Here is a 26,961-nt window from a genome sequence, read left to right on the forward strand (position 1 = left end):
GCCCATGACATACAGAGTACTGGGTAGCTACAGGAACAGGGTTGGAGAGCCCAGGGCATACAGAGTACTGGGTAGCTGAACAGGGTTGGAATAGCCCAGGGCATACAGGGTACTGGGTAGCTACAGGATCAGCGTTGGAGAACCCATGGCATACAGAGTACTGGGTAGCAGCAACAGGGTAGGAGAGCCCAGGGCATACAGGGTACTGGGTTGCTGAACAGGGTTGGAGAGCCCATGGTATACAGAGTACTGGGTAGCTACAGGAACAGTGTTGGAGAGCCCATGGTATACAGAGTACTGGGTAGCTGAACAGGGTTTGAGAGACCATGGCATACAGAGTACTTTGTAGCTGAACAGGGTTGGAGAGCCCATGGCATACAGAGTACTGGGTAGCTGAACAGGGTTGGAGAGCCCATGGTATACAGAGTACTGGGTAGCTACAGGAACAAGGTTGGAGAGCCCAGGGCATACAGAGTACTGGGTAGCTGAACAGGGTTGGAGAGCCCATGGTATACAGAGTACTGGGTAGCTACAGGAACAAGGTTGGAGAGCCCAGGGCATACAGAGTACTGTGTAGCTACAGGAACAGGGTAGGAGAGCCCAGGGCATACAGGGTACTGGGTTGCTGAACAGGGTTGGAGAACCCAGGGCATACAGGGTACTGGGTTGCTGAACAGGGTTGGAGAGCCCATGGTATACAGAGTACTGGGTAGCTACAGGAACAGTGTTGGAGAGCCCATGGTATACAGAGTACTGGGTAGCTGAACAGGGTTTGAGAGACCATGGCATACAGAGTACTGGGTAGCTGAACAGGGTAGGAGAGCCCATGGCATACAGAGTACTTTGTAGCTGAACAGGGTTGGAGAACCCATGGCATACAGAGTACTGGGTAGCTGAACAGGGTTGGAGAGCCCATGGTATACAGAGTACTGGGTAGCTACAGGAACAAGGTTGGAGAGCCCAGGGCATACAGAGTACTGTGTAGCTACAGGAACAGGGTAGGAGAGCCCAGGGCATACAGGGTACTGGGTTGCTGAACAGGGTTGGAGAACCCAGGGCATACAGGGTACTGGGTTGCTGAACAGGGTTGGAGAGCCCATGGTATACAGAGTACTGGGTAGCTACAGGAACAGTGTTGGAGAGCCCATGGTATACAGAGTACTGGGTAGCTGAACAGGGTTTGAGAGACCATGGCATACAGAGTACTGGGTAGCTGAACAGGGTAGGAGAGCCCATGGCATACAGAGTACTTTGTAGCTGAACAGGGTTGGAGAACCCATGGCATACAGAGTACTGGGTAGCTGAACAGGGTTGGAGAACACATGGTATACAGAGTACTGGGTAGCTACAGGAACAAGGTTGGAGAGCCCAGGGCATACAGAGTACTGGGTAGCTACAGGAACAGGGTTGGAGAGCCCATGGTATACTGAGTACTGGGTAGCTGAACAGGGTTGGAGAGACCATGGCATACAGAGTACTGGGTAGCTGAACAGCATTGGAGAGCACATGGTATACAGAGTACTGGGTAGCTACAGGAACAGTGTTGGAGAGCCCATGGTATACAGAGTACTGGGTAGCAGGAACAGGGTTGGAGAGCCCATGGCATACAGAGTGCTGGGTAGCAGGAAAAGGGTTGGAGAGCCCATGACATACAGAGTACGGGTTAGCTACAGGAACAGGGTAGGAGAGCCCATGGCATACATAGTACTGGGTAGCAGGAACAGGGTAGCAGAGCCCAGGGTATACAGAGTACTGGATAGCTGAACAGGGTAGCAGAGCCCATGGCATACAGCGTACTGGGTAGCTACAGGAACAGGGTAGGAGAGCACATGGCATACAGAGTACTGGGTAGCTGAACAGGGTAGCAGAGCCCAGCCCTAAATATATCATGTAGGACTAAATGTATCATGTAGGACTAAATATTTCATGTAGGACTAAATATATCATGTAGGACTAAATATATTATGTAGGACTAAATATATCATGTAGGACTAAATATATCATGTAGGACTAAATATATCATGTAGGACTATTCTGTCATATAGGACTAAATATAGAATATAGGACTAAATCTAGGACAGACAATTTTGACATGTGGTATACAGGCTTGTTGGAAAACTGACTTGATGGAATGGTGGCATCCTATGACGGTGCCACGTTGAAAGTCACTGAGCTCTTCAGTAAGGCCATTCTACTGCCACGTTGAAAGTCACTGAGCTCTTCAGTAAGGCCATTCTACTGCCACGTTGAAAGTCCTTGAGCTCTTCAGTAAGGCCATTCTACTGCCATGTTGAAAGTCCCTGAGCTCTTCAGTAAGGCCATTCTACTGCCACGTTGAAAGTCCTTGAGCTCTTCAGTAAGGCCATTCTACTGCCACGTTGAAAGTCACTGAGCTCTTCAATAAGGCCATTCTACTGCCAAGTTGAAAATCACTGAGCTCTTCAGTAAGGCCGTCTACTGCCAATGTTTCCTATGGAGATTGCATTGCTGTGTGTTTTTTGCCCATGTAGTGTATGTATATACTGTAAATGCTGTATACATATATACACATCTTACTATTGAGAGTTAGAATTGTAGAATACACAAGGTGTGAGTTCAACATTGGGTTCTGCGTCAGCGGTTTCTCTATTGTTATGTCAGTCACTGACAGTCACTCGATTAGCCATGTTACCATGTTACCATATTAGCCATGTCAGCCATGTTACCATGTTACCATGTTAGTCATGTTAGCCATGTTACCATGTTAGCCATGTTACGATGTTACCATATTAGCCATGTCAGCCATGTTACCATGTTGCCATGTTAGCCATGTCAGCCATGTTACCATGTTACCATGTTAGTCATGTTAGCCATGTTACCATGTTACCATGTTAGTCATGTTAGCCATGTTACCATGTTAGTCATGTTAGCCATGTTACCATGTTACCATGTCAGCCATTTTAGCCACGTCAGCCATTTTAGCCATGTTACCATGTCAGCCATGTCAGGCATTTTAGCCATATTTCCATGCTAGCCATGTTACCATGTTAGCCATGTTACCGTTACCATGTTAGCCATGTTAGCCATGTTACCATGTTAGCCACGTTACCATGTTAGCCATGTCAGCCATTTTAGCCATGTTACCATGTTACCATGTCAGCCATGTTACCATGTTACCATGTTACCATGTTAGCCATGTTAGCCATATCAGCCATGTTAGCCATGTTACCATGTTAGCCATGTCAGCCATGTTAGCCACGTCAGCCATGTTACCATGTTAGCCATGTTACCATGTTAGCCATGTTACCATGTTAGCCATGTCAGCCATGTTAGCCATGTCAGCCATGTCAGCTGACCTCCAGGGGCTTTGACCTCCAGAGGGCCCTGACCTCCAGGGGGCCCTGACCTCCAGGGGGCCCTGACCTCCAGGGGGCCTTGACCTCCAGGGACCTTGACCTCCAGGTGGCCCTGACCTCCAGGGGCCTTGACTGCCAGGGGCCTTGACCTCCAGGGGCCCTGACTTCCAGGTGGCCTTGACCTCCAGGGGCCTTGACCTCCAGGGGGCCCTTACCTCCAGGGGGCCTTGACCTCCAGGTGGCCCTGACCTCCAGGGCGCCTTGAGCTCCAGGGGCCTTGACCTCCAGGGGCCTTGACCTCCAGGGGCCCTGACCTCCTGGGGTTCTTGACCTCCAGGGGCCCTGACCTCCAGGGGGCCCCCATTGATTTTGTTAGACAGTCTTATTCAGATATCATATTAACATGGCATAAGTCATGACAACATCTGTAGAATTGCAGGAAATTAGCTTTAAACTGCAAAAAGTGCTGTCTTTCATCGCAAAATGAAATGAATGAAATGTGTTATAAATTTGAAACATTTCCTCTCCGCCCCTTATCTCTACCCCGCCCCTTATCTCTACTCCGCCCCTTATCTCTTCTCCACCCCTTATCTCTACTCCGCCCCTTATCTCCGCCCCTTATCTCTACTCCGCCCCTTATTTCTACTCCAGGGCAAAATGTGTTGAAATGCAGAAAACTTGCTTTGAAACTGCAACATTTTTCTCTCTGCTGTCAAGAGGGGGGGGGACCCACTAAAAAAAAACAAATTTCACTTCGGCCTCGAAAAGTCTAGGCTAGGCCCTGATCCCATAATAACCACTGTCTTTGTGTTCCTCTGGTTGTTTCAGTGAAGAAGCAGGACGGAGCGGCCGCCATGGAGATGCAGCCTCTGAAGAGCGCCGAGGGAGGAGAGATGGAGGAGAAGAAGAAGGCAAACGTCTCCAAGAAGGAGAAGTCTGTCCTCCAGGGGAAACTGACCAAGCTGGCTGTTCAGATCGGCAAAGCAGGTACGGCAGATCAATCAATATGATATACCCCATAGGCTTTGAAACATTGATCAGACGATGCCGCCCCTCATCAAATAAACATTAGATATCATGTTTAAAAAAAGCCATGCATCTTTAATCTGTTCACAAGTGAAGAAAAGTAAAAGAGGAGTAATGTACAGTAAGGACAGCCACTGACATATTGTCATTCTCCAGGTCTAATGTCAGCCATCACAGCACTGTACTAGAGTAGAGTAGAGTAGAGTAGAGTGGAGTGGAGTAGAGCACATCAAAGTAGAGTAGAGTAGAGTGGGGTAGAGTAGAATGGAGTGGAGTGGAGTAGAGTAGAGCACATCAAAGTAGAGTAGAGTAGAGCACATCAAAGCAGAGTAGAGTAGAGCACATCAAAGCAGAGTAGAGTAGAGTAGAGCACATCAAAGCAGAGTAGAGTAGAGTAGAGCACATCAAAGTAGAGTAGAGTAGAGTGGGGTAGAGTAGAGTGGAGTGGAGTAGAGTAGAGTAGAGCACATCAAAGTAGAGTAGAGTAGAGCAGAGCACATCAAAGCAGAGCACAGTAGAGTAGAGTGGAGTAGAGTAGAGTGGAGTGGAGTAGAGCACATCAGAGTAGAGTAGAGTGGGGTAGAGTAGAATGGAGTGGAGTAGAGTAGAGCACATAAAAGCAGAGTAGAGTAGAGCACATCAAAGTAGAGTAGAGTAGAGTGGGCTAGAGTGGAGTGGAGTAGAGTAGAGTAGAGTAGAGCACATCAAAGTAGAGTAGAGTAGAGCAGAGCACATCAAAGCAGAGCACAGTAGAGTAGAGTGGAGTAGAGTAGAGTGGAGTGGAGTAGAGCACATCAGAGTAGAGTAGAGTGGGGTAGAGTAGAATGGAGTGGAGTAGAGTAGAGCACATCAAAGTAGAGTAGAGTAGAGCACATCAAAGCAGAGTAGAGTAGAGTAGAGCACTGTAGAGTAGAGTAGTAAACAGTACAGTAGATTAGAGTACAGTAGAGTACAGAAGAGTAGAGTAAAGGATGGGATATTAGAGTAGAACACAGGGGGGTAGAGCAGAGCACATCAAAGTAGAGTATCGTACGGTAGAGTAGCGTAAAGTACAGTAGAGTAGAGCAGAGCACTGTAGAGTAGAGCACTGTAGAGTAGAGTAGGGCAAGTACAGTAGAGTAGAGTACAGTAGAGTAGAGTACAGTAGAGTTGAGCACAGTAGAGTAGTGTACAGTACAGTAGAGTACAGTAAAGTAGAGTAGATCACATCAAATTAGAGTAGAGCACAGTAGAGTAGAACGGAGGAGAGTAGAATAGAGTACAGTAGAGTAGAGTACCGGAGAGTAGAGCACAGTGGAGTAGAGCACAGTGGAGTAGAGCACAGTAGAGTAGAGTAGATTAGAGTGGAGTGGAGTAGAGCACAGTAGAGTAGAGCACAGTAGAGTAGAGCACAGTGGAGTTGAGCACAGTGGAGTTGAGCACAGTGGAGTAGTGTACAGTACAGTAGAGTACAGTAAAGTAGAGTAGATCACATCAAATTAGAGTAGAGCACAGTAGAGTAGAACGGAGGAGAGTAGAATAGAGTACAGTAGAGTAGAGTACCGGAGAGTAGAGCACAGTGGAGTAGAGCACAGTGGAGTAGAGCACAGTAGAGTAGAGTAGAGTAGAGCGGAGTGGAGTAGAGCACAGTAGAGTAGAGCACAGTAGAGTAGAGCACAGTGGAGTTGAGCACAGTGGAGTTGAGCACAGTGGAGTTGAGCACAGTGGAGTAGAGCACAGTAGAGTAGAGCACAGTAGAGTAGTCAACTTACACACAGTGCTGACACACACACTTATCCCACCAGACATGCCACCAGGGGTCTTTTCACAGCCCCTGTTCCAGAAGAAATTCAAGGAAACAGTATTATACAGAGCCATGAGTGCCTGGACCTCCCTTCCATATCATATACAGTATAATACAGTATTATACAGAACCGTGAGGGCATGAAACTCCCTTCCATCTCATATGGGGCCTGGACCTCCCTTCCATCTCATATAGGGCCTGGACCTCCCTTCCATCTCATATAGGGCCTGGACCTCCCTTCCATCTCATATAGGGCCTGGACCTCCCTTCCATCTCATATAGGGCCTGGACCTCCCTTCCATCTCATATAGGGCCTGGACCTCCCTTCCATCTCATATAGGGCCTGGACCTCCCTTCCATCTCATATAGGGCCTGGACCTCCCTTCCATCTCATAACTCCCTTCCATCTCATATAGGGCCTGGACCTCCCTTCCATCTCATATAGGGCCTGGACCACCCTTCCATCTCATATAGGGCCTGGACCTCCCTTCCATCTCATATAGGGCCTGGACCTCCCTTCCATCTCATATAGGGCCTGGACCTCCCTTCCATCTCATATAGGGCCTGGACCTCCCTTCCATCTCGTATAGGGCCTGGACCTCCTTTCCATCTCATATAGGGCCTGGACCTCCCTTCCATCTCATATAGGGCCTGGACCTCCCTTCCATCTCATATAGGGCCTGGACCTCCCTTCCATCTCATATAGGGCCTGGACCTCCTTCCATCTCATATAGGGCCTGGACCTCCCTTCCATCTCGTATAGGGCCTGGACCTCCCTTCCAACTCATATAGGGCCTGGACCTCCCTTCCATCTCATATAGAGCCTGGACCTCCCTTCCCATCTCATATAGGGCCTGGACCTCCCTTCCATCTCATATAGGGCCTGGACCTCCCTTCCATCTCGTATAGGGCCTGGACCTCCCTTCCATCTCATATGGGCCATGGACCTCCCTTCCATCTCATATAGTGCCTAGAACTATATGCAAGTGAACAGGTTTCAGACCTGGTTTCAAAAAACAAATAAAACAACACCTCACTGCACAGCGCTTCTCCCCCATGTGACCTACTGGTTATGTGTATGTACTGACATGTGTAACTAACACATACACACACTACATGTTACTGTTTGTAAACGTATGTAAATTGTGAACTATTTAGTCTGTAATGTATTTTGGTTGTGTGTCAGACCCCAGTAAAACTAGCTGCCACCATTGTCGTCGGCTAATGGGGATCCTAATGAATCTTATCAAAATACAATCAGAATCAGAATACAATGGAGTAGAATAAAGTAGAATAGAATAAAGTAGAGTAGAGTACTGTAGAATAGAGTACTGTAGTTTAGAGTAGACTAGAGCACAGTACAGTACAGTAGAATATAATCATGTAGAATATAGTAGAGTAGAACAGAATAGAATATAACTAAGAAGGGTAAAGTAGAATGGAGTAGAACAGAATATAATAAAGTAGAGTAGAGAACTGTAGAATAGAGTACTGTAGTTTAGAGCACAGTACAGTACAGTAGAATATAATAATGTAGAATATAGTAGAGTAGAACAGAATAGAATATAACTAAGAAGGGTAAAGTAGAATGGAGTAGAACAGAATATAATAAAGTAGAGTAGAGTACTGTAGAATAGAGTACTGTAGTTTAGAGTAGAATAGAGCACAGTACAGTACAGTAGAATATAATAATGTAGAATATAGTAGAGTAGATCAGAATAGAATATAACTAAGAAGGGTAAAGTAGAATGGAGTAGAACAGAATATAATAAAGTAGAGTAGAGAACTGTAGAATAGAGTACTGTAGTTTAGAGTAGAATAGAGCACAGTACAGTGCAGTAGAATATAATAAAGTAGAATATAGTAGAGTAGAACAGAATAGAATATAACTCAGAAGGGTAAAGTAGAATGGAGTAGAACAGAATATAAAAAGTAGAGTAGAGTATTGTAAAAATACAGTACTGTAGAATAGAGTACAGTAGAATGGAGTACAGTAGAATGGAGTACAGTAGAATGGAGTACAGTAGAATGGAGTACAGTAGAATGGAGTAGAGTAGAATAGAGTACAGTAGAGCAGAGTACAGTACAGTAGAATATAATAAAGTAGAGTAGAACAAAATAGAATATAACTAAGAAGAGTAGAGTAGAATGGAGTACAGTAGAATGGAGTACAGTAGAATGGAGTACAGTAGAATGGAGTACAGTAGAGCAGAGTACAGTACAGTAGAATATAATAAAGTAGAGTAGAACAAAATAGAATATAACGAAGAAGAGTAGAGTAGAATGGAGTAGATTAACTTTCTCCTTGTCCATCCAGGTCTGGTGATGTCAGCCATTACAGTGATCATCCTGGTGCTGTACTTTGCTGTGGACAACTTTGTCCTGCAGAAGAGGCCGTGGCTGACGGAGTGTACCCCCATCTATGTCCAGTACTTTGTCAAGTTCTTCATCATCGGTGTCACCGTACTGGTGGTGGCTGTACCCGAGGGGCTGCCCCTGGCCGTCACCATCTCCCTGGCCTACTCTGTCAAGGTGACACATTTTCTGCCTTTTGTTTAATATTTTATCTCTGGCCAATTAGAAGTGTCAAAGGATTGGAATCGTGACAATGATTTAAAAAAAACTCACTAGAACTTAATTGGAATCTAATGTTCTGGGAATGATCCCAGTAAACCGGGAACATTCCCAGAACATTAGATTCCAATTAAGTTCTAGTAAGTTTTTTTATTTTTTATTTAACGTTAGGATGATAACATCCCAAAGGAATGTTTTTGATAAAAATCATTGTAATTTATCAAAAATGTTTTAGATTAATAAATATCCTTGGAATGTTCTCCTGACAGTCACTATAATGTTGTGCACAACATCTGTACCAGCCACCACAGAACAATACCCAAAAGTTAATGTTTATATAAAACATGTGCCTGATGTTCCAAGAACGTTCATGTAATGATTTGAATCTGTTCTTTAAAGGTTCCCAGAATGTTCCATTAGGTTGTGGGAACTTTGTGTGTACATCATAAAAGATATGTTCCCAAAATTCCAAAACTGTCCAGTTGTGCGGATGATTCTACAGTGTTTCTTTTAGTGTGCAACAAAATATTCACCTGATGTTACCAGAATGTTCTCAGCACACATTTTGTCTGATCTTTAGTTTGCCAGAATGTTTCATTAAGTTGTGGGAACATTGTGGGGACATGACAGGATATATGTTCTCAAAAAACTGAAACTGTCCACTTGTGCTGACATTCAGATAATGTTTGCATCAGGGTGCACAAAACAATCCTTTGATGTTGCAAGAATGTTGACAAAACATCATTTTTTCATCATTAGATTGTGGGGACATGACAAGAGATCAAATCAAATCAAATGTATTTATATAGCCCTTCGTACATCAGCTGATATCTCAAAGCGCTGTACAGAAACCCAGCCTAAAACCCCAAACAGCAAGCAATGCAGGTGTAGAAGCACGGTGGCTAGGAAAAACTCACTAGAAAGGTCAGAACCTAGGAAGAAACCAGGCTATGAGGGGTGGCCAGTCCTCTTCTGGCTCTGCCGGGTGGAGATTATAAACTTAGAGAGGAACCAGGCTATGAGGGGTGGCTAGTCCTCTTCTGGCTGTGCCGGGTGGAGATTATAAACCGAGAGGAACCAGGCTATGTGGGGTGGCTAGTCCTCTTCTGGCTGTGCCGGGTGGAGATTATAAACCTAGAGAGGAACCAGGCTATGTGGGGTGGCTAGTCCTCTTCTGGCTGTGCCGGGTGGAGAGGAACCAGGCTATGAGGGATGGGTAATCCTCTTCTGGCTGTGCCGGGTGGAGAGGAACCAGGCTATGAGGGGTGGCTAGTCCTCTTCTGGCTGTGCCGGGTGGAGAGGAACCAGGCTATGTGGGGTGGCCAGTCCTCTTCTGGCTGTGCCGGGTGGAGAGGAACCAGGCTATGAGGGGTGGCCAGTCCTCTTCTGGCTGTGCCGGGTGGAGAGGAAGCAGGCTATGAGGGTTGGCCAGTCCTCTTCTGGCTGTGCCGGGGAGAGATTATAAACCTAGAGAGGAAACAGGCTATGAGGGGTGGCCAGTCCTCTTCTGGCTGTGCCGGGTGGAGATTTTAAACCGAGAGAGTAACCAGGCTATTTTTGGTGGCTAGTCCTCTTCTTGCTGTGCCAGGTGGAGATTATAAACCTAGAGAGGAACCAGGCTATGAGGGGTGGCCAGTCCTCTTCTGGCTGTGCATGGTGGAGAGGAACCAGGCTATGTGGGGTGGCCAGTCCTCTTCTGGCTGTGCCGGGTGGAGAGGAACCAGGCCATGAGGGGTGGCTAGTCCTCTTCTGGCTGTGCAGAGTGGAGAGGAACCAGGCTATGAGTGGTGGCTAGTCCTCTTCTGGCTGTGCCGGGTGGAGAGGAACCAGGCTATGAGTGGTGGCTAGTCCTCTTCTGGCTGTGCCGGGTGGAGAGGAACCAGGCTATGAGGGGTGGCCAGGCCTCTTCTGGCTGTGTCGGGTGGAGAGGAACCAGGCTATGAGGGGTGGCTAGTCCTCTTCTGGCTGTGCCGGTTGGAGAGGAACCAGGCTATGAGGGGTGGCCAGGCCTCTTCTGGCTGTGTCGAGTGGAGAGGAACCAGGCTATGAGGGGTGGCTAGTCCTCTTCTGGCTGTGTCGGGTGGAGAGGAACCAGGCTATGAGGGGTGGCTAGTCCTCTTCTGGCTGTGCCGGTTGGAGAGGAACCAGGCTATGAGGGGTGGCTAGTCCTCTTCTGGCTGTGCCGGTTGGAGAGGAACCAGGCTATGAGGGGTGGCTAGTCCTCTTCTGGCTGTGCCGGTTGGAGAGGAACCAGGCTATGAGGGGTGGCCAGGCCTCTTCTGGCTGTGTCGAGTGGAGAGGAAACAGGCTATGAGGGGTGGCTAGTCCTCTTCTGGCTGTGCCGGGTGGAGAGGAACCAGGCTATGAGGGGTGGCCAGGCCTCTTCTGGCTGTGCCGGGTGGAGAGGAATCAGGCTATGAGGGGTGGCCAGGCCTCTTCTGGCTGTGCCGGGTGGAGAGGAACCAGGCTATGAGGGGTGGCTTGTCCTCTTCTGGCTGTGTCGGGTGGAGAGGAAACAGGCTATAAGGGGTGGCTAGTCCTCTTCTGGCTGTGCCGGTTGGAGAGGAACCAGGCTATGAGGGGTGGCTAGTCCTCTTCTGGCTGTGCCGGTTGGAGAGGAACCAGGCTATGAGGGGTGGCCAGGCCTCTTCTGGCTGTGTCGAGTGGAGAGGAAACAGGCTATGAGGGGTGGCTAGTCCTCTTCTGGCTGTGCCGGGTGGAGAGGAACCAGGCTATGAGGGGTGGCCAGGCCTCTTCTGGCTGTGCCGGGTGGAGAGGAATCAGGCTATGAGGGGTGGCCAGGCCTCTTCTGGCTGTGCCGGGTGGAGAGGAACCAGGCTATGAGGGGTGGCTGTCCTCTTCTGGCTGTGCCGGGTGGAGAGGAACCAGGCTATGAGGGGTGGCCAGGCCTCTTCTGGCTGTGCCGGGTGGAGAGTAACCAGGCTATGAGGGGTGGCTAGTCCTCTTCTGGCTGTGTCGGGTGGAGAGGAACCAGGCTATGAGGGGTGGCCAGGCCTCTTCTGGCTGTGTCGGGTGGAGAGGAACCAGGCTATGAGGGGTGGCCAGGCCTCTTCTGGCTGTGTCGGGTGGAGAGGAAACAGGCTATGAGGGGTGGCTTGTCCTCTTCTGGCTGTGTCGGGTGGAGAGGAACCAGGCTATGAGGGGTGGCCAGGCCTCTTCTGGCTGTGCCGGGTGGAGAGGAACCAGGCTATGAGGGGTGGCTTGTCCTCTTCTGGCTGTGCCGGGTGGAGAGGAAACAGGCTATGAGGGGTGGCTTGTCCTCTTCTGGCTGTGTCGGGTGGAGAGGAACCAGGCTATGAGTGGTGGCCAGGCCTCTTCTGGCTGTGCCGGGTGGAGAGGAACCAGGCTATGAGGGGTGGCTTGTCCTCTTCTGGCTGTGCCGGGTGGAGAGGAACCAGGCTATGAGGGGTGGCTTGTCCTCTTCTGGCTGTGCCGGGTGGAGATGAACCAGGCTATGAGGGGTGGCTTGTCCTCTTCTGGCTGTGCCGGGTGGAGAGGAACCAGGCTATGAGGGGTGGCTTGTCCTCTTCTGGCTGTGCCGGGTGGAGATGAACCAGGCTATGTGGGGTGGCTTGTCCTCTTCTGGCTGTGCCGGGTGGAGATTATAACAGAACATGAGTTAGGATAGGTTCCCAAACACAAAATATGCTCAGATGTGATGACATTCATATATGTACATTGCTCTCTGCGCTTTTAACGGACCTCTGAGACTATCACAGTGCAGGTGCATTTATACGGTGACTTGATTACACACAGGTGGATTGTATTTATCATCATTAGTCATTTAGGTCAACATTGGATCATTCAGAGATCCTCACTGAACTTCTGGAGAGAGTTTGTTGCACTGAAAGTAAAGGGGCTGAATAATTTTGCACGCCCAATTTTTCAGTTTTTGATTTGTTAAAAAAGTTTGAAATATCCAATAAATGTCGTTCCACTTCATGATTGTGTCCCACTTGTTGTTGATTCTTCACAAAAAAATACAGTTTTATATCTTCATGTTTGAAGCCTGAAATGTGGCAAAAGGTCGCAAAGTTCAAGTGGGCCGAATACTTTCGCAAGGCACTGTATATGTACAGGAAAGAAATTCCAGAAATGAACTTTTAAGAACGCAGATATGTTAATTGAAATGCAATCCAGGTAACTACGTCATGAAGCTGGTTGAGAGAATGCCAAGCGTGTGCAAAGCTGTCATCAAGGCAAAGAGTGGCTATGTGAAGAATATATAATATATTTTGATTTGTTTAACACTTTTTTGGGTTACTACTTGATGTCATACAGTATTTATTTCATAGTGTTGATGTCTTCACTATTATTCTACAATGAAGAAAATAGTGAAAATAAAGACAAACCATTGAATGAGTAGGTCTGCAAACAAAAAGTAGGTGTTCTAAAACTTTTGACCGTATATTTGTATATTAGGTGCATTTAAAAAAAAGTTGTACATTTTTACACAATGTAAAATTCTGCATTTTCTGATTGGATGTATTACATCTGGACATCCTCTCTTTTTAGACATTTTTATCTGAGCCTCAATTTTAAATGTATTTAATGAAACATGGTTATAGAATATTTTATTTATTTATTTATTTTTATTTATAGTTCAGTATTCAAATGCCGTTAAATCTGGAGGGAAACGTTATGGGGATGAATTCCAATCTGTTTTTTTTTAAATAATTTAACTTAAATATATATATATATATATTTTTTTTAAATGTTCTTGAAATGTTCTGAGAAACCTCAAAGACAAGGTAAAATGTATATTGTTGTAAACATCAAATGAATATTCTATTAAACCTAAAACAAATATGCTATGAACATCATTAAAACAGACATGTCATTCTTACAACATTAAGGGAATGCTTTGTGCTACTTAAACAGTGTAGGAATTCCCTCATAACTGAGCATATTTTGTGTTTTGGAAACCTATCTCTGGTAATGTACCCACACTTTTCCCCACAACCTAATTAAATGTTCTGGCAACCTTTAAAGACCTCAGAAACGTTGTTCTGCCAAAACTCTTGCAACATCAATGTATGTTTTGTGCACCTTGATACAAACATGGTATGAATGTCAGCTAAACAGTTTTAGTGTTTTAAGAACATATCTCTTGTCATACCCACGCAACGTTCCCAACAACTTAATTCATCATTCTGGGAACCTTTAAAGAACAGACTAAATGTGTTCTGAGAACGTTCTTTGTAACATCAGATTAATGTTTTTGCACCCTAAAAGCAACATTGTAGAATCATACCTACAACTGGAATGTTTTTTGGTATTTTGGGAGAATAACTTTTGTGATGTCCCCACAATGTTCCCACCAGATTGTTCCCACATCCTAATGAAACATTCTGGGAACCTTTAAAATAATTATTAAATCACAATTATTAAATGTGATTAAATGTGTTCTAGGAACGTTCTTGAAACATCAGGCAAATGTTGTATACAAACACTCTATAATCATCATCACAAACTGGACAGTATTTATTAATATATTAATAATGAATTATATATTAATTAGACCTTTATTTTATATATATATATATATATTAATTAAACACATGTTCTGGAAACCTTGTGGGATACTTCCTCATCGGGGCATTTTATTTAGTAATCCAAGAATCTGTAGCTATGTATCCAAATATGCAACATAGTTCAACACATCATTTTAAAATGTTTTCTGGGTTCTAGTTAGTATCTTTTCTGTTGAGGTTGTTGTGAAGCTGATATTTCCTCAACAGAAAATGATGAAAGATAATAACCTAGTTCGCCACCTGGATGCGTGTGAGACGATGGGGAACGCCACGGCCATCTGCTCCGACAAGACCGGCACTCTGACCACCAACCGCATGACTGCAGTGGCGTGCTACGTTGGAGACGTCCACTATAAGGAGATACCAGCCCCCGGAGCGCTGACTGCCAAGTCTCTGGACATACTGGTCAATGCCATCTCCCTCAACAGCGCCTACACCACCAAGATACTGGTGAGATACAACACACACACTGCAGTAACACTGCCATGATACTGGTAAAATATACTATGAAACTAGTACTACTTAATACAGCCTGCTCCTATACCAAGTTACTGGTAAGATCAATGTTTTCCACTAGTGCCGGCTGTCGGTTATACAGTCGATTACAGACTCATTTTCAGCTGCTTTTTTACATTTAAAGATGGTGTATGCAGAAATCACTCCACCATTTCCCGGTTGTTACAATTCTAATAGTTTGCCTAATTTCAGTTTACAGTATGTGTCAAAACAAGTGCTGAGAATCATTGTACCATCTAAACTGTTTGGAAATATATTTTCCATAACCAAGGATATTGTATTTTCTTCTGTTTGAAGCTGGTGGACAAAACCAAAAGTTTAAAAAAAATGCAAAAACTAAACTTGAGAACGGGAAGCATAGAAGTAGCGCATACAGAACATATCTACAGCATTTTAGACTTGCCTTCAATTAGAATGACAGATCTATAAGACACATTTCTACGTGAATTCAGTGGGTCACTCCAAAAAGTTACATATTGCCGCTTTAAATTAACTAGACTACTTTTCAATTCCCTTACAGATAAAAGTCTGTCCAGCCTTCTCCCACTAGAATGAACGATATGCGTCTTCTAGTGATCTATTGATAGGACAGGCGCCTGTCAGTCACAAAGCCAGCCATGACAGGGAAACACCGCTAGTTTCACAGTCTGCTGTCTGGGGCCAGTAAACATGTCGGGCCAGTAGATCTCGTCAGTAATTTTTCTGCGCATTTTTTGCATTCCAGTTTAACATCTACCTGCTCTTGTCACAGTCTACCATTGAAAACCACAGTCTACCATTGAAAACCACAGTCTACCATTGAAAAACCACAGTCTACCATTGAAAAACCACAGTCTACCATTGAAAACCACAGTCTACCATTGAAAAACCACAGTCTACCATTGAAAACCACAGTCTACCATTGAAAACCACAGTTTACCATTAAAAACCACAGTATACCATTGAAAATCACACTCTACCATTGAAAACTACAGTCTACCATTGAAAACAACAGTCTACCATTGAAAACAACAGTCTACCATTGAAAACCACAGTCTACCATTGAAAACCACAGTCTACCATTGAAAACCACAGTCTACCATTGGAAACCACAGTCTACCATTGAAAAACTACAGTCTACCATTGAAAAACCACAGTCTACCATTGAAAACCACAGTCTACCATTGAAACCCACTGAAGGCTACATGCGTATTTGAGCAACGACTAGCCGTTCATTCAAGCACCACCGCTCCTGTGAGTCTCAACTTCTCGAGCAGAGTACATTAATTAATACCTTCAGACACCACACAGGAGCCATCTACTCGCTGAGCATATTAATTTTAGGGAAAGTAATTTACAAACCTTCAATAGTGAACAAACTAGCAATTTGCTGTTGACAGTCTGCACAATGAAAGCCCCAAACGGACAGCTAGCATTTGTCTTGGCTAGCTTACTGTAGCCATGTCTATATGTAATTTGTCTTGGCCAGCTTACTGTATCCATGTCTTCTAGAAGGTTTGTCCTGAAGGTGCTTACTGTAGCCGTGTCTATATGTCTTCTAGAAGGTTTGTCCTGAAGGTGCTTACTGTAGCCATGTCTATATGTCTTCTAGAAGGTTTGTCCCGAAGGTGCTTACTGTAGCCGTGTCTATATGTCTTCTAGAAGGTTTGTCCCGAAGGTGCTTACTGTAGCCGTGTCTATATGTCTTCTAGAAGGTTTGTCCCGAAGTTGCTTACTGTAGCCGTGTCTATATGTCTTCTAGAAGGTTTGTCCTCAAGGTGCTTACTGTAGCCATGTCTATATGTCTTCTAGAAGGTTTGTCCTCAAGGTGCTTACTGTAGCCGTGTCTATCTCTCTTCTGGACGGTTTGTCCTCAAGGTGCTTACTGTAGCCGTGTCTATCTCTCTTCTGGACGGTTTGTCCTCAAGGTGCTTACTGTAGCCGTGTCTATCTCTCTTCTGGACGGTTTGTCCTCAAGGTGCTTGCTGTAGCCGTGTCTATCTCTCTTCTAGAAGGTTTGTCCTCAAGGTGCTTGCTGTAGCCGTGTCTATCTCTCTTCTGGACGGTTTGTCCTAAAGTTGCAGAGTCCTATTTTCAAATATAATCATTGACATGCTTTAGAAACGAACAGTCATGTAATGAATGGAATTCTAAAGTAATGACCTACATTCCTGAATGAGAGTACACAGCTTGTTCATACATAATAACCAAATACAGCCTATTAATTATGGTCTGCACATTCAACGTTTAGTTCTGGGTTACGAGAATTACCAGTAAATGTTGTTGTTGTTGTTGCTGCTGCTGCTGTTGTTGTTGTTGATGTTGTTGCTGTTGTTGATGTTGTTGCTGTTGTTGTTGTTGCTGTTTCTGTTGTTGTTGTTGCTGCTGCTGTTTTTTTTCTGTTGTTGATGTTGTTGTTGTTGATGTTGATGTTGTTGTTGTTGCTGTTGTTGTTGCTGTTGTTGTTGCTGTTGTTGTTGCTGCTGCTGCTGCTGTAGTTTTTGTTGTTGTTGTTGTTGTTACTGTTGTTGTTGTTGTTTTTGTTGTTGTTGTTGATGTTGTTGTTGCTGTTGTTGTTGCTGTTGTTGTTGTTGCTGCTGTTGTTGTTGCTGCTGCTGTTGTTGTTGTTGTTTTTGTTGTTGCTGTTGTTGTTGTTGCTGATGTTGCTGTTGTTTTTGTTGTTTTTGTTGTTGCTGTTGATGATGTTGCTGTTGTTTTTGTTGTTGCTGTTGTTGGTGTTGTTTATCTAGAAAAACACAAGTTGAGCTCTAGCCACTAGTCTGTGGAGGAATGAACTCAGATGAGGAAGTAGTAAAATGCAAGTTGGTTTAATTAGTGAAGCAGATTTATAATGTTAATCTCCTCTCTCATCGTCCATCAAACTGTCGCCCGACAGTAGTCTGGTCTGGAGAGCCGGTTCTCAGCCTGACAGATATACTACAAAGCAGGATCAATGAGTTAGCCAGAAATAACTATTGATTCTCTGATTTGTTAAAAAAAAAAGCTAAACTTGGATATACGTTTTTCGTTCTTGATTCAATTAGACCATGTCAATTTTCAGCTTATCTTCATAAAAAAAAAATATTTCATGAATATTTGGGCATGTTAGCTGGCTAACTCATTGATCCTACTTTGTACTGTAGTATTTTTTTTTATTTTACCTTTAGTTAACTAGGCAAGTCAGTTAAGAACACATTCTTATTTTCAATGGCGGCCTAGGAACAGTGGGTTAACTGCCTATTCAGGGGCAGAATGACAGATTTGTACCTTGTCAGCTCAGGGATTTGAACTTGCACCCTTTTGGTTACCAATCCAATGCTCTAACCACTAGGCTACCCTGCCGCCCCACTGGTAACCTGGTAGAGTTAATAGAACCTGTTCACAGAGAGAACGAACCCACATTAACTCAGAATACTACAGAGATGTACGTGTCTGAATCTATTGACAAAAAAAAACGGTCAATTTCATAGTTTAAAATCTGTTTCCTATTTTTCTGCCTGCTGCCTTTTCTTCATAAACAGTATTCTACTTCCCAAATGGCAACCTATTCCCAATGGGCCTGGTCTAAAGTAGTGCACACCTCATTCTTACACAACAGTATACAGGAAATGTAAAATTAGGACAACTTCCTGCGTTGAGAAAAGGAAGAAGTATATTTCCTCAGTTAGTGGGAGGGATTTGGGAGGAGGAAATTAATTATAAACTTACTCTACATATCAATCACCCAAACCGCACAAAAACTTTCAGACATCATTTTTCAAGGTGGTTTAGAAGACAGAGAGATAGATGCAGAGAGAGCGAGAGAGGGAGACAGACAGACAGACAGACAGACAGACAGAAAAAAGAAGAAAAAAGAAAGAGAGTCAGAGAGTCTCTATCATGTGATGACTCAGTCCACACCAGCGATTACATAATATCCTGTTATCAAGACAGTCCTACTGGTGCTATGCAGGCTGGGGAAAGCAGAGGCTTCTGGGGGATGGAGTTCTAACAGAACAGAACAACAGAGGCCTCTGAGGTATGGAGTCATCTTGGTTTCTGGGCAGCTGTGGGAAGCAAGGGTTTCTGGGGGATGTAGTTGGATGAAGGCACAGAATAAGAGTCCTACTGGTACTGAGAGAAGCATAGGATACTGGGGGATGGATTTCCAACAGAACAGAAACATAGAGACCTCTGGGGGATGTAGTTATGTTAGTTGCTGGGCAGACTGTGGGAACCAGAGGCTTGTAGGAGAAGGAGTCATTTGATGTGCGTACAGAACAATAGTTAGATCCCTGCTGACTGACGCAAGTTTAAGAGGAATTGGAAATATTACAGGCTTTTCTCTGTGTCGTTATCAAAGCCTTCTTTGGCAGTCTAGAGAGACCAGAGCCATTATGTAAACTGAGATCCTCCTCTCTCAGCTCATCGAGCCAGTCAGAACAGGATGAGGCCTCAAAGGGCCTGCAGAGTGGTGTTCTGAGACTGAGTTAAGCTGAGGATGTCATAAATGCATACCCTGTGCGATCTTTGTAGAGGTTGAGATGTCCTCAAAATGTCCATTGTTCTAGCTGTGAGGTTCTGAAGCCTCTGGGATGCGGCTAGCTGCAGAGAGGTGTAGGGGTTCAGAGGTAATGATTATCTTCTGAAATAGAACCTGGGGTTTACTGTTAGGGGTCAGAGGTGATGATTGATATCCTGACTCTTATTGTGTTAATTTGTATTCTGAACTCTGAGCCTGGTTGTCTCCTGTTTCCCATCTGCTCTGTAACCTGCTCTCACCTCGGGGGTCAATGGCTAGACAGGACGGAGTGGCTGGAGCAGCCAACTCAAACGCTGTAATAATCTAGTCTCCTAGGCCAGGCTGAATCATTGATGATTACGTGGATAGACAGGACTGTGTCAGCGGTGTGACTACAGAACATTCACACCAGACAGGACTGTGTCAGCGGTGTGACTACAGAACATTCACACCAGACAGGACTGTGTCAGCGGTGTGACTACAGAACAGTCACACCAGACAGGACTGTGTCAGCGGTAGAGCATTGGGGAATCAGACTGAGAGAGGGCAGACTAACAGATCCTCTGAAGACGGATTGGTCCTTTTCTTGTTAGTAGTGGAAAGAGAAGTTGGTGCTTTACTGCCTGAACATTACCACATGGTCTAGATCCCAGGCTAATTGTGTTGTCTGGCCATTACCACATGGTCTAGATCCCAGGCTAATTGTGTTGTTGCCTGGCCATTACCACGTGGTCTAGATCCCAGGCTAATTGTGTTGCCTGGCCATTACCACATGGTCTAGATCCCAGGCTAATTGTGCTGTCTGGCCATTACCACATGGTCTAGATCCCAGGCTAATTGTGTTGTCTGGCCATTACCACATGGTCTAGATCCCAGGCTAATTGTGTTGTCTGGCTATTACCACGTGGTCTAGATCCCAGGCCAATTGTATTGTTGTCTGGCCATTACCACGTTGTCTAGATCCCAGGCTATTTGTGTTCTTGTCTGGCCATTACCACGTGGTCTAGATCCCAGGCTAATTGTGTTGTTGCTTGGCCATTACCACATGGTCTAGATCCCAGGCTAATTGTGTTGTCTGGCCATTACCACGTGGTCTAGATCCCAGGCTAATTGTGTTGTCTGGCCATTACCACGTGGTCTAGATCCCAGGCTATTTGTGTTGTTGCCTGGCCATTACCACGTGGTCTAGATCCCAGGCTAATTGTGTTGTTGTCTGGCCATTACCATGTGGTCTAGATCCCAGGCTAATTGTATTGTTGTCTGGCCATTACCACGTTGTCTAGATCCCAGGCTATTTGTGTTCTTGTCTGGCCATTTGCACATGGTCTAGATCCCAGGCTAATTGTGTTGTTGTCTGGCCATTACCACGTTGTCTATATCCCAGGCTATTTGTGCATATAACCAGACATGTACAAGACAAGCCTGACCTCTCCCCTCTCTGGGCCCCAAGTGATACTGATACAGTAACATACTATAGATACAGATACAGTAACATACTGTAGATACAGATACAGTAACATACTGTAGATACTGATACAGTAACATACTGTAGATACAGATAGAGTAACATACTCAGACATAATCAGTCAGGTTTCAAGACTAGTCATTCAACTGAGACTGCTCTTCTCTGTATCACGGAGGCGCTCCGCACTGCTAAAGCTAACTCTCTCTCCTCTGCTCTCATCCTTCTAGACCTATCGGCTGCCTTCGACACTGAACCATCAGATCCTCCTCTCCACCCTCTCCGAGTTGGGCATCTCCGGCGCGGCCCACGCTTGGATTGCGTCCTACCTGACAGGTCGCTCCTAGCAGGTGGCGTGGCGAGAATCTGTCTCCTCGCCACGCGCTCTCACCACTGGTGTCCCCCAGGGCTCTGTTCTAGGCCCTCTCCTATTCTCGCTATACACCAAGTCACTTGGCTCTGTCATAACCTCACATGGTCTCTCCTATCATTGCTATGCAGACGACACACAATTAATCTTCTCCTTTCCCCCTTCTGATGACCAGGTGGCGAATCGCATCTCTGCATGTCTGGCAGACATATCAGTGTGGATGACGGATCACCACCTCAAGCTGAACCTCGGCAAGACGGAGCTGCTCTTCCTCCCGGGGAAGGACTGCCCGTTCCATGATCTCGCCATCACGGTTGACAACTCCATTGTGTCCTCCTCCCAGAGCGCTAAGAACCTTGGCGTGATCCTGGACAACACCCTGTCGTTCTCAACCAACATCATGGCGGTGGCCCGTTCCTGTAGGTTCATGCTCTACAACATCCGCAGAGTACGACCCTGCCTCACACAGGAAGCGGCGCAGGTCCTAATCCAGGCACTTGTCATCTCCCGTCTGGATTACTGCAACTCGCTGTTGGCTGGGCTCCCTGCCTGTGCCATTAAACCCCTACAACTCATCCAGAACGCCGCAGCCCGTCTGGTGTTCAACCTTCCCAAGTTCTCTCACGTCACCCCGCTCCTCCGCTCTCTCCACTGGCTTCCAGTTGAAGCTCGCATCCGCTACAAGACCATGGTGCTTGCCTACGGAGCTGTGAGGGGAATGGCACCGCAGTACCTCCAGGCTCTGATCAGGCCCTACACCCAAGCAAGGGCACTGCGTTCATCCACCTCTGGCCTGCTCGCCTCCCTACCATTGAGGAAGTACAGTTCCCGCTCAGCCCAGTCAAAACTGTTCGCTGCTCTGGCCCCCAATGGTGGAACAAACTCCCTCACGACGCCAGGACAGCGGAGTCAATCACCACCTTCCGGAGACACCTGAAACCCCACCTCTTCAAGGAATACCTAGGATAGGATAAGTAATCCTTCTCACCACCCCCCCCCTTAATGATTTAGATGCACTATTGTAAAGTGGCTGTTCCACTGGATGTCAGAAGGTGAATTCACCAATTTGTAAGTCGCTCTGGATAAGAGCGTCTGCTAAATGACTTAAATGTAAATGATACTGTAGATACAGATAGAGTAACATACTGTAAATACAGATAGAGTAACATACTGTAGATACAGATAGAGTAACATAATGTCGATACAGATAGTGTAACATACTGTAGATACAGATAGTGTAACATACTGTAGATACAGATAGAGTAACATACTGTAGATACAGATAGAGTAACATACTGTAGATACTGATACAGTAACATACTGTAGATACTGATACAGTAACATACTGTAGATACAGATACAGTAACATACTGTAGATACTGATACAGTAACATACTGTAGATACTGATACAGTAACATACTGTAGATACAGATAGAGTAACATACTGTAGATACTGATACAGTAACATACTGTAGATACTGATACAGTAACATACTGTACATTTACATTTACATTTAAGTCATTTAGCAGACGCTCTTATCCAGAGCGACTTACAAATTGGTGAATTCACCTTCTGACATCCAGTGGAACAGCCACTTTACAATAGTGCATCTAAATCATTAAGGGGGGGTGGTGAGAAGGATTACTTATCCTATCCTAGGTATTCCTTGAAGAGGTGGGGTTTCAGGTGTCTCCGGAAGGTGGTGATTGACTCCGCTGTCCTGGCGTCGTGAGGGAGTTTGTTCCACCATTGGGGGGCCAGAGCAGCGAACAGTTTTGACTGGGCTGAGCGGGAACTGTACTTCCTCAATGGTAGGGAGGCGAGCAGGCCAGAGGTGGATGAACGCAGTGCCCTTGCTTGGGTGCAGGGCCTGATCAGAGCCTGGAGGTACTGCGGTGCCGTTCCCCTCACAGCTCCGTAGGCAAGCACCATGGTCTTGTAGCGGATGCGAGCTTCAACTGGAAGCCAGTGGAGAGAGCGGAGGAGCGGGGTGACGTGAGAGAACTTGGGAAGGTTGAACACCAGACGGGCTGCGGCGTTCTGGATGAGTTGTAGGGGTTTAATGGCACAGGCAGGGAGCCCAGCCAACAGCGAGTTGCAGTAATCCAGACGGGAGATGACAAGTGCCTGGATTAGGACCTGCGCCGCTTCCTGTGTGAGGCAGGGTCGTACTCTGCGGATGTTGTAGAGCATGAACCTACAGGAACGGGCCACCGCCATGATGTTGGTTGAGAACGACAGGGTGTTGTCCAGGATCACGCCAAGGTTCTTAGCGCTCTGGGAGGAGGACACAATGGAGTTGTCAACCGTGATGGCGAGATCATGGAACGGGCAGTCCTTCCCCGGGAGGAAGAGCAGCTCCGTCTTGCCGAGGTTCAGCTTGAGGTGGTGATCCGTCATCCACACTGATATGTCTGCCAGACATGCAGAGATGCGATTCGCCACCTGGTCATCAGAAGGGGGAAAGGAGAAGATTAATTGTGTGTCGTCTGCATAGCAATGATAGGAGAGACCATGTGAGGTTATGACAGAGCCAAGTGACTTGGTGTATAGCGAGAATAGGAGAGGGCCTAGAACAGAGCCCTGGGGGACACCAGTGGTGAGAGCGCGTGGCGAGGAGACAGATTCTCGCCACGCCACCTGGTAGGAGCGACCTGTCAGGTAGGACGCAATCCAAGCGTGGGCCGCGCCGGAGATGCCCAACTCGGAGAGGGTGGAGAGGAGGATCTGATGGTTCACAGTATCGAAGGCAGCCGATAGGTCTAGAAGGATGAGAGCAGAGGAGAGAGAGTTAGCTTTAGCAGTGCGGAGCGCCTCCGTGATACAGAGAAGAGCAGTCTCAGTTGAATGACTAGTCTTGAAACCTGACTGATTTGGATCAAGAAGGTCATTCTGAGAGAGATAGCGGGAGAGCTGGCCAAGGACGGCACGTTCAAGAGTTTTGGAGAGAAAAGAAAGAAGGGATACTGGTCTGTAGTTGTTGACATCGGAGGGATCGAGTGTAGGTTTTTTCAGAAGGGGTGCAACTCTCGCTCTCTTGAAGACGGAAGGGACGTAGCCAGCGGTCAGGGATGAGTTGATGAGCGAGGTGAGGTAAGGGAGAAGGTCCCCGGAAATGGTCTGGAGAAGAGAGGAGGGGATAGGGTCAAGCGGGCAGGTTGTTGGGCGGCCGGCCGTCACAAGAAGCGAGATTTCATCTGGAGAGAGAGGGGAGAAAGAGGTCAGAGCACAGGGTAGGGCAGTGTGAGCAGAACCAGCGGTGTCGTTTGACTTAGCAAACCAGGATCGGATGTCATCGACCTTCTTTTCAAAATGGTTGACGAAGTCATCTGCAGAGAGGGAGGAGGGGGGGGAGGGGGAGGAGGATTCAGGAGGGAGGAGAAGGTGGCAAAGAGCTTCCTAGGGTTAGAGGCAGATGCTTGGAATTTAGAGTGGTAGAAAGTGGCTTTAGCAGCAGAGACAGAGGAGGAAAATGTAGAGAGGAGGGAGTGAAAGGATGCCAGGTCCGCAGGGAGGCGAGTTTTCCTCCATTTCCGCTCGGCTGCCCGGAGCTCTGTTCTGTGAGCTCGCAATGAGTCATCGAGCCACGGAGCGGGAGGGGAGGACCGAGCCGGCCTGGAGGATAGGGGACATAGAGAGTCAAAGGATGCAGAAAGGGAAGAGAGGAGGGTTGAGGAGGCAGAATCAGGAGAAAGGTTGGAGAAGGTATGAGCAGAGGGAAGAGATGATAGGATGGAAGAGGAGAGAGTAGCGGGGGAGAGAGAGCGAAGGTTGGGACGGCGCGATACCATCCGAGTAGGGGCAGTGTGGGAAGTGTTGGATGAGAGCGAGAGGGAAAAGGATACAAGGTAGTGGTCGGAGACTTGGAGGGGAGTTGCAATGAGGTTAGTGGAAGAACAGCATCTAGTAAAGATGAGGTCGAGCGTATTGCCTGCCTTGTGAGTAGGGGGAAGGTGAGAGGGTGAGGTCAAAAGAGGAGAGGAGTGGAAAGAAGGAGGCAGAGAGGAATGAGTCAAAGGTAGACGTGGGGAGGTTAAAGTCGCCCAGGACTGTGAGAGGTGAGCCGTCCTCAGGAAAGGAGCTTATCAAGGCATCAAGCTCATTGATGAACTCTCCGAGGGGACCTGGAGGGCGATAAATGATAAGGATGTTAAGCTTGAAAGGGCTGGTAACTGTGACAGCATGGAATTCAAAGGAGGCGATAGATAGATGGGTAAGGGGAGAGAGAGAATGACCACTTGGGAGAGATGAGGATCCCGGTGCCACCACCCCGCTGACCAGAAGCTCTCGGGGTGTGCGAGAACACGTGGGCGGACGAAGAGAGAGCAGTAGGAGTAGCAGTGTTATCTGTGGTGATCCATGTTTCCGTCAGTGCCAGGAAGTCGAGGGACTGGAGGGAGGCATAGGCTGAGATGAACTCTGCCTTGTTGGCCGCAGATCGGCAGTTCCAGAGGCTACCGGAGACCAGGAACTCCACGTGGGTCGTGTGCGCTGGGACCACCAGATTAGGGTGGCCGCGGCCACGCGGTGTGGAGCGTTTGTATGGTCTGTGCAGAGAGGAGAGAACAGGGATAGATAGACACATAGTTGACAGGGTACAGAAGAGGCTACGCTAATGCAAAGGAGATTGGAATGACAAGTGGACTACACGTCTCGAATGTTCAGAAAGTTAAGCTTACGTAGCAAGAATCTTATTGACTAAAATGATTGAAATGATACAGTACTGCTGGAGTAGGCTAGCTGGTAGTGGCTGCGATATTGACACTACACTAATCAAGTCGTTCCGTCGAGTGTAATAGTTTCTACAGTGCTGCTATTCGGGGGCTAGCTGGCTAGCTAGCAGGTTGATTGCGTTACGTTACCTCAAAAGAACGACAATAGCTGGCTAGCTAACCTAGAAAATCGCTCTAGGCTACACAATTGTCTTAGATACAAAGACGGCTATGTAGCTAGCTAGCTACGATCAAACAAAACAAACCGTTGTACTGTAATAGTTACTACAGTGCTGCTATTCGGGGGCTAGCTGGCTAGCTACGTTAAAAGAACGACAATAGCTGGCCAGCTAACCTAGAAAATCGCTCTAGGCTACACAATTGTCTTAGATACAAAGACGGCTATGTAGCTAGCTAGCTACGATCAAACAAAACAAACTGTTGTACTGTAATAGTTACTACAGTGCTGCTATTCGGGGGCTAGCTGGCTAGCTACGTTAAAAGAACGACAATAGCTGGCCAGCTAACCTAGAAAATCGCTCTAGACTACACAATTGTCTTAGATACAAAGACGGCTATGTAGCTGGCTAGCTACGATCAGACAAATCAAACCGTTGTACTGTAATGAAGTGAAATGAAAATGTGATACTACCTGTGGAGCGACGTGGAATGTTGACCGGGTAGTTGGAGTTCAATTCGGTAGAGGTTGGCTAGCTGTTGGCTAGCTAGCTAGCAGCATTTCCTACGTTAAGGACGACAAATAGCTGGCTAGCTAACCTCGGTAAATTAAGATAATCACTCTAAGTCTACACACTCTAAACTGCACAATTATCTTGGATACGAAGACAGCGAAGACAACTATGTAGCTAGCTGACACTACGCTAATCGAGTCGTTCAGTTGAGTGTAATAGTTTCTACAGTGCTGGTGGACAGTGGATGTAAGCTAGCTGCTTAGCTAGCTGCTGGGCAGATACGTTAGGACGACGAAATACGATAATTATGCAATTATCGTTGATACAAAGACGGCTATGTAGCTAGCTAAGAAGAAATTGCTAAGATTAGACAAATCAAACCGTTGTACTATAACGAAATGTAATAAAAAGTTATACTACCTGCGGACCGAAGTGTAGATGCGACCGCTCGCTC

The 26,961-nt window shown here is 46.5% G+C and overlaps 1 protein-coding gene across 1 annotated transcript in view; it reads left to right on the forward strand.

Annotated features, from left to right (window-relative positions):
• Positions 1-26,961, forward strand: part of LOC135540433 (plasma membrane calcium-transporting ATPase 2-like) — a 222,071-nt gene that overhangs the window by 120,825 nt on the left and 74,285 nt on the right. Inside the window, 3 exon segments of the mRNA XM_064967060.1 lie at positions 4,164-4,322; positions 8,462-8,676; positions 14,481-14,723. Coding sequence (XP_064823132.1) covers positions 4,164-4,322; positions 8,462-8,676; positions 14,481-14,723 — 617 coding nt within the window.

Source organism: Oncorhynchus masou, chromosome 5, assembly GCF_036934945.1.
Source record: "Oncorhynchus masou masou isolate Uvic2021 chromosome 5, UVic_Omas_1.1, whole genome shotgun sequence".
Classification (NCBI taxonomy): domain Eukaryota; kingdom Metazoa; phylum Chordata; class Actinopteri; order Salmoniformes; family Salmonidae; genus Oncorhynchus; species Oncorhynchus masou.